We start from the raw sequence: 12,929 nt of genomic DNA, 5'->3' as shown, positions 1-12,929 counted from the left end.
TTTGGTTTTTCTCTGGTACCGGGAACCGAACTCACGACCTTGCGCTTGCCAGGCAGGCGCTTTGCCGCTGAGCTAAATCCCCAGCCCCTCATTTTTCACTTGGGTTAAAGCAGTACAGTAATACCGCTTGGGATACTGGCGAATATTAGATGCTTTGGAAAAATGGTTAGCTTGGATTTGGACATGGTGAACCAGAGACACTTTATTAGGTTTACTGTTCAGTAGGAAGTTTATGATCTGGGCCTCCAGAGGTGCCTGGGTTAGAGGTATACGCCTGCGGTCTTGCAGTGCTGTATATGGCAGTGAGGAGTCAGATAAAGAGGGTTAGCTGCTGAGGGAGTGTGTAAATGACAAGGAGGTGCATGTGGAACGCTAGTGCAGTGCTCACAGTACTGAAGATGAGCAGAGTGACAGCAGGGAAACACTGCACCTCAGGTGGTTCTGAGAACCGGCTCAGAAGTTGAGAAACCAAGTTCGGGTAATGTAGTAGAGGAGTGGTGGCACATGCCTCCTAGCGCCCATGAGACTGAGGCAGGAGGACTGCTGTGAGCCCAAGGCCAGCTTGGGCTACCTTGTGAGTTCAAGACAAGCCTTAACTGCATAGTGAGGTCCCGTCTTACCAAACAACAGCAAAAACAACAGAAAGTAATGTTGGAGATTTATTTGTAAAGCTAGAATTCTCGTCCACTTTCTCTCTTTCTGTTTTTATGTTTGTATTTTTGAGGCAGGGTCTCACTGTGTAGCCTAGGCTGGCCTTGAAATTGCAGTGATCCTACTGCCTCAGCGTCCCAGGTGCTGGGATTACAGGCGTGCACCACCACACTCGGCCAGTGCTCCGCATAATATCTCATTCCAGATACAGTCAGCTCTGCAGTAACTTTCGGCCCAGTCACTGGGAACACTGAGGCAGCAAATGTGGAGCCATTCCTATGCCAGAGAGATAGGGACAGAGTACTGACGCTCTGGTCGCAGAGGCTGCCCTGTGTGTCACCTTGTCTTGTGAGTTTTTGTTCAAGCACCGCTCATGTGGAATGTGGTGTTGATTTGCTGACGTTGAGCTGATAGCCAGCAGCGGTGTGGCTCAGCCCTGAACAGAGCTGCCCCCTTGCGTGCTGTAGCCACAACAGGACGACAGCCGGCCCGGCTTAGGAACATGGCACAGAGCGCTGTGCTGAGCGGCCTGGCTGTTCTGCGCAGTGGGGTCCCTCGCTGGAAGCACACACCCAAAAACAGACTGTTACGTACACCGCAGAGGAGGCTCCGGGCGTGAGCCGGCTGAGCTGGGAAGGCAGGGCCTGGGCACCTACACACTTGTGCCCCACTGCGTACGTCCCTGGCGGACTGTGACAGCGTGTGGGGTTTTCAGCCCGCAGCCAGTTCACTAATAGTGAAAAGATTGACTCTACCTCACAGAAAGTTAGAAAACACGGTTAAGATGGGTATGGGGGCATGCACCGTGATCCCACCCAGGAGGTGTGGGGTTGGGAGGCTGAGGCAAGAGAGTCACTGCTCTAAGTTATTTTACAAGTGCCAAATGTAATCCCCCAGATTGTTGGGGAGCTGAGACAGGAGAATGCCGTATTTGAGGCCAGCTTAGGCAGCTTAGCAAGACGCTCACTCAAAGTGATAAAGGACGGGGGTGTAGTTCGGTGGCAGAGTGCTTGCTTAGCATGTGTGAGGAAAAGGGATTTTAAGAGGAACCTACATTCTAGAAGGGTTAGTTGGAGTTACGTGTCTTCACTGAGGTTGAATGTTACGTCCGCATGCAGAGCGTTTAGTGTCTTGAATTCACTCAGTATTAACTGTAAAGCCCGAGTCCGCTTCTAACTGACGACTCCTCCCTGCATTCACACAGGTCCCAGACATGGCGGGCTATCCGCACATCCGGTACATCTCCTCAGGCCTGGATGGGGCGTCCTTCCGAGGGCCCTTCAGAGGCAATTTCGAGGTATGTATGAGGTAAACGAAGGTGCTTGCTGCGATGTCTTTCCTGCAGGGCAGGTACATAGCACACACCGTGGGCGGTCACAGTTCTGCAGGGGCTTGGAAGCAGAAAGCAGTAAAATGTCTGCATTTCTAACACTGCTTCTGGGGTTTACAAAAAGATTTATAAATAGGATTCATTTAGAGTCAAAAGTTACCCAAGTACTTAAAAAAGAGTTGATGAAAATATCTAATACAAAAGAATACATAGAAATTACCAAGTCAGTGTAAGTATCAGATGAAGAACTGTATTAAATGTATTAATACATTAAATGTAGGGAGAAAACCCAGGATTTCTGGCCAAGCTTACTATTTAGAGAAACATCTCAGAAATACGCGTAACCCTAAGTAATTCACTTTGTGACTAAATATCCTCTTGTTTGAGTTTGCAGGAAGAATACACCATGTGTGTACTATTTAAAGTTCTGTGACAGTAGGAACTGCTGTGGTGTAGGACTGTTGTTCGCTGGGGTCATGTCATCTACCCTCGGGACGCAGGGAGTCAGTGCTGTGTGGCACAGTTGTCCTAGTTTCTTAGGGTGACTGCGGAACCACCTCAGTCCTCTGGAAACACTTATAACCCATTTTCCTTATGAGATCCCATATTATAAGAAAAATTTTATAAACAGCCCCTTCTCTTCTCATGTATAAATACTTTTTTTTCGAGAGAGGGTCTCCGTCTTGCTATCTAGCTCAGGTTGCCTTGAACTCACTTTGTAGCCCAGGCTGGCCTCAAACTTGCAGCAATCCTCTTGCCTCAGCCTCCTAAGTCCTAGGATTACAGACATATGCATCATGCCTGGCACAAAATATAATTATAGGTATATAAATATAGATGTTTTTGCTTTGAAAAGATTGACAGTACTATTCAAGGGATGATTGGTATACAAAATAGTGGCTTTATATATTTTTAGTGCATATTAATTTTACATAATACTGTGTGTCATTTTCACACATGCATGTATTATTATTATTATTATTATTATTACTATTAGTTTGTCCTTTTGAGATAGGGTCTTGCTGTGCAGTTCAGGCTGGCCTTGAGCTCATTTTGTAGCCCAGGCTGGTCTTGAACTTGCAACAATCTTCCTGCCTCAGCCTCCCGAGGGCTGGGATTACAGGCATGTGCCACCATGCCCAGCGTATATATTATTTTGATCATATCCAACCCCCTGCAAAAAAACTGGCTTTTAATACTAGCTTTTTACTTTCAGGAACTGATTCATTTGGAGGAAAGATTAGGAAATGTCAATCGTGGAGCATCCCAGGGGACGATTGAAAGATGCACCTACCCACATAAGTACAAAAAGGTAAGAGCTTATTCTCAAGATTTCTGGAAAGCTATTGAGATACCTAAGATGTAATGTCATAGGTTTTGAATATGAAGTCCAGCAATGACATTATTTTTATTAAAGCAGTACAAGTATATGCTGAAAAATGTTGTAAACTATAAAAATGCGTATTAGGAAACTTGTTACCCCATATACCCTAGTTTTCCTTCCTAGAAGTAAAAGCATAATGATTTCTTTCGTATTGTTCTAGACATTTTTATTGTTTTATTTTTATTTTTTTGTTTTTTTTTCCAGTACTGGGAATCGAACTCACAACCTTGCACTTGCCAGGCAGGCGCTGTGCTGCTGAGCTAAATCCCCAGTCCCCTAGACATTTTTTATTTTATAGTATACATATTTGTATATGTACTCTCTTTTTCACTTGGAAAAACACAAAAGGGGATGATGTACACAGTGGTGCACATTACTGTTTGGTTCTTTATCAGCACTTGCAGGTAGATCGCCTGTGCGGACTATATGAACGCCATCATGTGCCAGTACCATAGTGCTTTTATTTATGTATGTGTTTTTGACTTTTTTTGCGACAGGGTCTGGCTATGCAGTTCAGCCTGGCCTTGAGCTCACTCTGTAGTGCAGGCTGGTCTCGAACTCGCAATGATCCTCCTGTCTCAGCCTCCCAAGTGCTGGGATTACAGGCGTGCGCCACCACAACCAGCCCCGTAGTTCTTTAAGTAGCCGGCTGTTTACTTTGATGGGCATTGTGCTGATCTGTATACATATGCCTTTTCTGTAGCATTATATCTGGAAATTACAGAGTATCCTGTTAAATAAGCTTCTCACAACGAAGAACAAACACTACTTTTACTCTACTAAGAAGAATAATCAAGTGTAAAACTGCTGTTCTTTGTAGTGTTTGTTTTCTAAGAGTATTAATCTTCATTAGTAAAATAAAATGTTAGTTATGTTCAGGATAGGATTGAAGTAGAGTTTATGTGGTGTATAATTCTCATTTAGATTAAAAGTAACTGATGTTAGACTAGTGCTGAATGTTAGACATATTTGATGCTGAATATGTAATTGAATACTTGATAATTACTTCATGTAACTCGTTATTTCATCACGTTTGAGTTTTACCTGAGAAATGCATTGCATGTGAATGTGTGGTTTTGCTTTGTTTGTTGTGTTTTGTTTTTAATTAAATGCAGACTTTACTCAGTTGTTCAATGTCATCTCTGCTAATAAGGTAACAACTGATTGGTTCTCACAGAGGAAGCTGCACTGCAAGCAAGATGGGGAAGAAGCGACTGAGGAGGACACCGAGGAGAAGTGCACCATTTGCTTGTCTGTTCTGGAAGAAGGCGAGGATGTGAGGTGAGTAGACACTGTCCACCGCGCTCGTTCTCACACTGTCCGGAACTCTGTGTGAAAGTCAGCTGGGAACCGAGTACCGCCTGCTCGCAGAGAGCGACGACGCGCTGGCCTGCCCTCTTTAACAGCCTTTGGCTGGCTTTGCGCAGTGAGTGAAGGAGTGAAGGGCAGAGTCTGTATTAACAGCAAAGGTGGAGGGAGGGGCAGGTACATTACCTGCTTCAGGGTCGTACCGGCAGTTGGCCAGGGAAATTCTGTAATCTGAACGATCTTTTGTAAACCTTGTAGAAATGAGAATTTTGAAGGCTTTGGAGAGATATTAATAGTAATATTCTCCATAAAGAGATAAAATTGGGGGGGGGCCCTCCTGTAGTCTCATAGTCCAGGAGGCTGAGCCAAGAGGGTTGCAAAGTCAAGCGCAGCTTGGGTAGCTTAGTAAAGCACTGTCTCAGAGAGAGGTAGAAAGGGGCAAGTTTTTGTGATCTAGAAAATGTTATTATGCTAATCTAGTATTTATTATTTGTAGGCATTTTCTTTGTATAATCTCTTAAGTTGTTTCTTTTTATGTGATATAAAGCCATATGATACAGTTCTATGAAATATATAACAAAGCTATGTAGTAATATCGTTGCCATAATTACTAAGGATACCTTTGTCATATGTGGTCAGCCGGCTAATAGAGAAAAGATAGTAAAATGTCTGCCATCTCACAGAATAAGGTTTTATGAACACTGTATTTCCAGTGAAGTTTTATAAATATAAAGTGCTTTTATAGTGTTAATAATGCTATTAATAGAGTAATTGGAACCCTTCTTTTTAGCTGCCACCTTATTTTTAAAGTGTTAGAGAAAAAACTGGAATAATTGCCACTATAGCTCTTTGTGTTATACAGAAGTATAAACTCTCAATTATAAACAGTTGTCTTCATGGCTGTGATGGTTACCTTGGTTACCTGGACGTCACGTTGCCCAGAGTGCTAGCTTAGCATATGTATCGCTCTCATCGGAGTGTTCTTTCATTGTTTTGCATAGCGTTGTGTTTTGGTGACTTCACAACACCGCTGAGTTACTGCATGTACAATTTGCTTAAGAAACGTGACGCGCGCTTGTGCTAAGGTTACTTGTGCTTCTTCTCTTGGTGGTGACAGGCGCCTTCCGTGTATGCACCTTTTCCACCAAGTGTGTGTGGACCAGTGGCTGATCACCAACAAGAAGTGCCCCATATGCAGAGTGGACATTGAGGCCCAGCTGCCCAGCGAGAGTTGACACCGTGTTTCCGAACTCTTGCCCTCCCTCTCAGCCCGTTCATCCTGGTACTGCAGTCAACCAAAGATGGCATGACCTACCTGCGCAGATTTGGAAGCATTGAACTAAGAGTGCTGGCTCTGCTATATGGTACAACTAATGCTAGACCTACAGTTTATGTATACGGTTGATTTTGATGTATTTATGAAAGCTTTTTTTTTTTTTTTTCCTAGATTTGACATTTTTCCTGTATCATTTTACTGTATTTTTGCATGGTTCCTTGTATTGCATTTCTTTGCACATATTACGGGCTTGTGACCCTAAACTTGCAGGCAAGATTAGCTGCTTTAGTAAGTAGAATTTTGTGGTCTTTTTGTTTTTTACATAGTACCAAGCCTTGAGAATTACGCATTTTTTTATCCATTACTAACCTTTTAATTTAATCAATCATGTACTTTAGTTTAATGTATAAAGATCCTCTAGAAAATGATAATATTGTGTAAGACATTCCTTAACTTAGGACAAATGGCTGCTGTATATTTACAATACGGAATTCCGAGTCCGCTGCCACCCTTAGTACTGGGAGCAGAATACAGCCCCTGTTGAGTTGGATGCAGGTGGTACGCACATCACCAGAGTGATAGCATAACTCTTCTTGGTGTACCATTTCCTTCCAGCACAGCGCAGATAGAGTTGGATATTGATACCATGAATTTAGACTGCTGTTCTGATTGTATTTATCTTTTTCTACATCATTTAGAACTTTATTTCCCTGATTCAGTTTTTGCTGCTGTGAAACAGCTTTGATGAACACTAAATATTAATTTCAATTAGCTGAATTGTACATACTTGCAGATTTAACAAAATTTTAGGGAAATTGAAAAAGACATGTAGAATTTTGTTTGGTCTTCTGCTAAGCACGAATAGTGAAGATATCTGCTTATATTAATTTTGTAAATCCATTCAGCCAAGATCTAGAATTTCAGTTGTTAGCAGGTATCTGTGCATTTCGTAGAGCGTCTGAAGGTCCCAGGATTACTTTTAAGGGATTTTTATTAGTTTAAAGATGAATAAAATCAGCTGAATCTACATGTCTCTTGTTTTATTTCTCTCTAAACTTGAAAACAATAAATCTGCAGATACTGTGAGGTACAAATCATACTGTCAACTACTGTTGCTATGGTTATAGACCCCACTTCATACATTACCAAGAGTCGATCACTGATTTAAAATTTTTAATTTCTATAGTTAAGATATACTGCATAATATAGAGTATAAAGTTAAGTTAACATACTAACATTTCTCCTTTGGAGAAAGTTTTAATCCACTTCAGGATGTGTACTATCAAGATACTCCCATATCCAGGATAGCCTAATTGTATTGGTTTAAATATGCTTCCTGTGCTCCAGAGTTCACATGCATCCAGTCAGTAATGTCACTGTCTGTGTGTGGAAGACATGTTCCCATGGATCAGGTGTGGAGATGTCAATAGCTTGCATTAAGCCACCTGCTTTGTAAGTGGATTGATTAATAAATAACTTATATTTCTATTGTCTTTGTGTTTCATAATTAGTTTTTATAAAATAATTTACATTAAATGTCTTGGAATTAAAAAACAGATCTCACTGAAACTGATATTTGCAAAATGTAGTGTTTGTATTCGGTCAGTTATGCCTTTTTTTGTTTTTTTTGTTTTTTTTTCCGGTATCGGGAATCAAACTCATAACCTTGCGCTTGCCAGGCAGGCGCTGTGCCACTGAGCTAAATCCCCAGCCCCCACCTTTTTTATATTAGTAATTGTTACACTGTAGTAATCGTCTATATCAACATGCTTTAACGTACTATATGTGCAGATCTAGGATGAATTATGGGATGGATTAAGAAATGGTATAAAGTCACATTTTAAAAAGTGCACTTGAGCTAGAGTGGTGGCACCTGCCTGTAAGCCCAACTGCTTGGGAGGCTGAAACAGGAGGATCTCAAGTTTGCGGCCACTTTGGGTAATTTAGCAAGACCCTTTTGCGAAATAAAATTTTCCAAGTGCTGGGGGTACATAGCTCACTGGGAGAGTACTTGCCCACCATGCATGAAGCGAAACGCTGGGTTCAATTCTCCCGACACTGCACGAGAGAAGAAAACGGTATGCTTGATGGTTCAGCTTCAGTTGTAGAGGGTTGGGGAACTGTAGGAGGAGAATTACGCATGTCTTCCTTTAAACAGCCTGTGTGGATGTAGGACTGCCCTTGGGAAACGTGGTGCGCGCCAGGGGACCGAGGTATCAGCAGTCTGAGGAGAAATCTGCCGGGGGCCTCTGAGTGTCCCCCAGACACAGGGCAATTCCTGCGCTTTTCAGCGTTGCACGGGACGTGGACGCACGGCCCTTTTGACTGACTATGCTCGATAGTGACTTTCCACTGAGGGTGAAGCCTCTAGGTACTTCAAATTTTATTTAAAGCGAGTGTTCGTGGCATAAGTGTGAGTGGCTAGTGTAGGAACCTGTTACGCTGCTGCTGCCAATCACAGGGAAAGTGCGATTAGAATCACCCAGGTAAGGAAGAAAGTGCTTCTGGATAGTGTCACCTTGTGTGCCTTGTTTTGTTGTATTCCATCTCCTACTGCACCTTATGTCAAAATGTGCATTTCAGCAAAAGTTTTGCAAACCTTTTTTTTCTTTGAGACAGGGCCTTGCTATGTAGTGCTATATCCCCAGCCCCTGAACAACTTTTTAATAAAAATGTGTTTATTTGGGTACTTTTCTTTCTTTTTTTTTTTTTTTTTGCCTTTTTTAGACAGGGTGTCACTATGCAGTTCATGCTGGCTGTGAGCTCACTTTGTAGCCCAGGCTGGTCTCAAACTCGCAGCGATCCTCCTGCCTCAGCCTCCTAACTGCTAGGATTATAGGCATGTGCCACCACGCCCGGCTATTTGGGTATTTTTCATTTGCTTTTTTCTTCTTTTTTTTTGATATAAGGTCTTCCTATGTAGTTCAGGCTGGCCTTTGATACTATGTAGCCCAAGGTGGCCTCAAACTCTTGGTGATCCTCCTGCTTCAGCTTCCTGAGTGCTGGGATGACAGGTGTGCCACCACACCTGGCCACTTTTAAACAGTTTAACCTTTCTGAGCTGGATTTTCATCGATGAAATAGAAATGAAACGCACCTTTTAGTGTTGCTGTTAGTGGTAAATGAGCTCCTGACCTCACACAGGATGCAGAAGCTCGAGTTCTTCCTGGGCTGCTGTTGCTCGCCCGCCCCCAGGTTCTGCTGCCTTTGAGGGGAGGTGATAGTGCTCCGAGGTGCCGAGCCATAGGCTGGTGTTGCCACAGACGTGCTGCTCACATTTTGCTACACAAGTGGAAACAGTTCTCTTCAGCCTGAGGTTGGCAGTGTTCTTTTCCTACAGAGGTAACAGATCCCAAATGTTTCCTACACATTCTCTTCTTTTCTCCCCACCGCACTCTTGTCCAGGCGCTGTTAGGGGTGAGTGAACACGCCCCGTGAGCTGTCGGCGTGCTGTAGCTGCGCCTGTCCTGGCCTGTGCCCTGGTAACGCGGCTGCGCAAGGGAGCTGTGGGTCTCCTGAAGGAGCCTTTGTGTAGCCAGTTGCTGGTCCGAATCCTCCACCATCACTACAGAAACGGATTGGCCTTACTCAGTACTATTTATTGTGGGATCTGCTGAACCAGTTTTGCCTAAGGTCATTTTTAATATATGGGGTGGGATCCTGGGCAAATTACAGATTGGCATCAGTACCGTGCTACACACTGTCTAGAAAGTTAGAATTTGGCTTCTGCAAGTTGGAAGTGTAACTGGAAACCCGGGCATTCCAGCCCAGCGTCTCGGGTGGCCCTTCATCGCATGTGTTAGATTCATGAGCGCCTTTGCGTGGGAAGGATGTTTGACGAGGGACGTGGAAGAGACCTAGTAAATCTACACATGGCTTCCCAAGCGGCCTTTGGGCAGGAGTGAGGGAGGCTTTCTATCCGTCTGCTGCTGTAGACTCCCGCACCATTAGTGTTCGCTCAGAGTGAGCTCCAGTGTGCCCAGTTCGAGGTCATGGCCACACGCTTCCCGAGTTCCACGTTCCCGAGCCTCTGAGGCCATGACCTGTTGCTTTGTGACTCACCACTCAGTGACCTGAGGGGCACCTCGCACTTTCTGTGGGTTCAGGCTGCGGGCAGAGCTGAGCCAAGCGTTCTCAGAGTCTGGACGTGGGTGTGGTGGCAGCTGCCCGCAGGCTTGGGCGGTCTGCTGCCGGGATGGCGCGCATCCTCACCTCGCTGCCTCTTGGGCCGTCCTGGGCCGCGTGTGTCCTCTCGACGGGGGAGCTGCTTCTCAGAGTGAGCCGAGGGGAGCGCCTCGGCCCGAGGCAGCCGTGCTGTCTTCTGTCCGCCTGCATCGCTTGCGTCGGAGGGAGGGTCACCGCAGCCCGCCCTGACGGCAGCCAGGGGCCGTGCGAGCCTGGAACACTGCCTTGCGTGCCCTCTGAAGACCTGCCCCAGACGCCCTCCAGGACTGGCTTCAGGGCGGCCAGTTTGCCAGTTCCTCGGAGTCACGGCCCCACATCCGCTCAGGGTGCTTTCTTGTGCCCTCAGGAGGCGCCCAAAGGATGTGGCAGACAGGCTCAGTTCTCCTGCCCCCCAACTCTCTCAGGGCAGCGTTACCGAGAACTCAGAATTCAGAAATGATTCACAATCCCAGCTGAGGTGCCGTGTTGTTACAGCCGAGACCTGTGAGAAACCAAGAGCGTAACAAGACTTCCCCGGGGCGGGAACTGGGAGTGCGCGGCAAGTCTCTCTTACGCTCGGTCACGAGCCCCACGAAACTGGGCGGCTTACACCCGTTATGGACAGGGCCGGCCGCATGGCTCCTCGCACTGGTGTCAGGCGCTCCTCCGAGGCTGCGGTCAGGCCCTCTCCCCCTCTCCCCGGCGTGGGGCGGGGAACCAAGCCCCGTCGCTTTGGCAGAATGCTTCGTGCAGGCTTCCCAGCGTGTCCCGGCCCACTCCCCGCAGCTTCTCACGAGCCACAGACCATCTGTGTTTCAGTAACTGTCAGAGGGGTCACCAGGGAAGGAACTTGCTCTGGCTGGTGTTTGGGGGAGAAAAACCCCGATGGGGTGGAACTAGTTTTCTGGTCCTTTGATGCTCACGTCTCTGTAATTAGAAATTCTGTCTGCAGTGTTCTTGGTGGATGATCACTGCGACGTGTAGTTTCGTGGGCTCACTTGACCGGGTCACAGGCTACCAGGCGCTTGGTGGTGCTGGTGTTCCTAGGTGAGATTCAAATCGAAATCACCCAGCTGCAGTGGCGGGCACCTGTAATCCCACCTCGCTGTGAGGCAGAGGCAGGTGGATAGCTTGAGTAGGAGTTTGAATTTTGGGCTGGACAACATTGCAAGACCTCGTTCAGAAACCACAGTCAGGCATGGTGGTGAACACCTGTATTGCCAGATCGGGGGAGGCTGAGGCAGGAAGGTTGTGGCAAGTTTTAGGTCAGCCTGAACACATAGCAAGACTTAAACAAAACAGGGTGGGGGATATAGCTCAGCGGCACAGCACCTTCTTGGCAAGCGTGAGGTCATGAGTTCGAGTCACGGTACCAAAACCACGAAAACAAAACAGGAAAAAGAGATTTGCCTTCCCATGTGGGTGGGCCTCATCCGTTAGTTGAAGGCCTGAAGAAAACAAAGGGCCCCCAGGCCATGGGGCAGGGGAAGCTTCTCTGCCTCCCAGCAGACTGGAAATCCCTGGTGCCCTCCAGTCTTCACGATGGGGGCATTTCATTGCAGCCGTTGAAGTCGAGCACAGCCTGCGGGAACCCCAGTGGGCGCGGCGCGGCGGTGCTGGCCCCGCACCAGGCCTTCCTTTTTCTTTCCGTTTGTTTCTGCGGGCGGTGAAGCTAGGGCCCTGCGTGTGCCTTCTCCCACTGCGCTAAACCCCCAACCCTCCTCTCCCGTCTCCGTCTTCCCCTTCTTTTCCGGGGCACCCTTAGTACTGTGCACGTTAGATTCCATTCTCCGCCGCTCTGCTCAAGATTTGGTCACGCCGCGTCTCTCGTTTTAAAGTCTTAAACGCGTCTTCTTATTCCACGAGTAGTTAGCCCGGACGTGCAGTATACAGTGTGAGACGGAGAGCTTAACGCCAGTCGGCAATCACGCACACGTTCTTTCTCCTCTCTTGGGAATCTTAGTTCTTGCCACACACACTTTTACTTACTTACTTATTTATTTATTTATTTATTTATTTATTTATTTATTTAGTCTTTTTGAGATAGGGTTTCATTCTGCAGTTCACTGCAATTGAACTCACTCTGCAGCCCAGGCTGGCCTCGAACTCGCGGCCATCCTCCCGCCTCAGCCTTCCGAGTGCTGGGATTAATAGGCAAGTGCCACCAAGCCCGACTTTTTTTGGGGTGGAGAACTCCTTATTGTTTAAAGATCTTAACTGGAGCTTCAAAAAACATTCCACCCAACATACGCCAGGCTCCAGGGCCCCCCAGCACGCAGGGAGTCCCCTCCCGCCCGCAGCGCAGGCCAGGCCCTGCTGAGGGGCACTGGGCGCCCCCAGGGCTGTCCCCGAGGGAGAGGCTGGGCGAGGCCCCACGCCGGCTTCGCTCTCACGTTCGCGTCCCCACCCAAGCTGCGCTCGGGCCACGCAGCGGCGCCCGCCCGGTGCCCCGGCCAGCCCAGCCTGCGCCGCAGCGCCCTCTCCGGAAGCGGGCTCGGGGCGGTGCAGCGCGCCCGCCATCGCAGCGCGCTGGGAGGCCCCGGGACCGCAAGCTCGGGCCAGAATTCGGAGAAGCCGCTCCCAATGCCACGGCTCCTTTTTGTTTACCTCCGGGTAAGAGAGGAACCCCCGCTCCAACTGGTTGTCCCGACAGCCAACCAGGTCTCAGCGCGCCCAGCCAATCAGCGTGCGGAGGGCTTCCGAGCGGCCAATGAGGAGCGCGCGCCGGGCGGGCGGCCGCCCAATGGGTCGCGAGCGGCGCGGCATTTGAATCCCGGAACCGCAGCGGTCGGCGCAGACCCGGCGCGGTGGCCGGA

At 47.5% G+C, this 12,929-nt stretch overlaps 2 protein-coding genes across 6 annotated transcripts in view; both read left to right on the top strand.

Moving 5' to 3' along the window:
- Positions 1-7,442, top strand: part of Rnf111 (ring finger protein 111) — a 61,292-nt gene extending 53,850 nt beyond the window's left edge. For 2 of the 4 annotated variants that reach the window (XM_013518871.1, XM_013518873.1), the window contains exons 11-14: positions 1,856-1,948; positions 3,198-3,293; positions 4,519-4,646; positions 5,791-7,442. In XM_013518871.1, the coding sequence (XP_013374325.1) occupies positions 1,856-1,948; positions 3,198-3,293; positions 4,519-4,646; positions 5,791-5,908 (435 nt within the window). In that variant the 3' untranslated portion in view covers positions 5,909-7,442. The remainder of the gene's footprint in view (positions 1-1,855; positions 1,949-3,197; positions 3,294-4,518; positions 4,647-5,790) is intronic. The other 2 variants (XM_013518872.1, XM_005393835.2) reach the window with 1 other exon arrangement.
- Positions 7,443-10,038: 2,596 nt separating this feature from the next.
- The window catches only part of Ccnb2 (cyclin B2), a 28,583-nt gene continuing 25,692 nt past the window's right edge, over positions 10,039-12,929 (top strand). Inside the window, exon 1 of one of the 2 annotated variants that reach the window (XM_005393834.2) lies at positions 10,039-10,225. In XM_005393834.2, coding sequence (XP_005393891.1) covers positions 10,145-10,225 — 81 coding nt within the window. In that variant the 5' untranslated portion in view covers positions 10,039-10,144. Of the gene's footprint in view, positions 10,226-12,560; positions 12,727-12,929 lie in introns of those variants that run through there. The other variant, XM_013518870.1, reaches the window with a different exon arrangement.

The sequence above is a fragment of the Chinchilla lanigera genome, unplaced genomic scaffold (genome assembly GCF_000276665.1).
Source record: "Chinchilla lanigera isolate Chin_1 unplaced genomic scaffold, ChiLan1.0 scaffold00049, whole genome shotgun sequence".
Taxonomy (NCBI): domain Eukaryota; kingdom Metazoa; phylum Chordata; class Mammalia; order Rodentia; family Chinchillidae; genus Chinchilla; species Chinchilla lanigera.
This window is presented reverse-complemented; position numbering and strand designations above follow the sequence as displayed.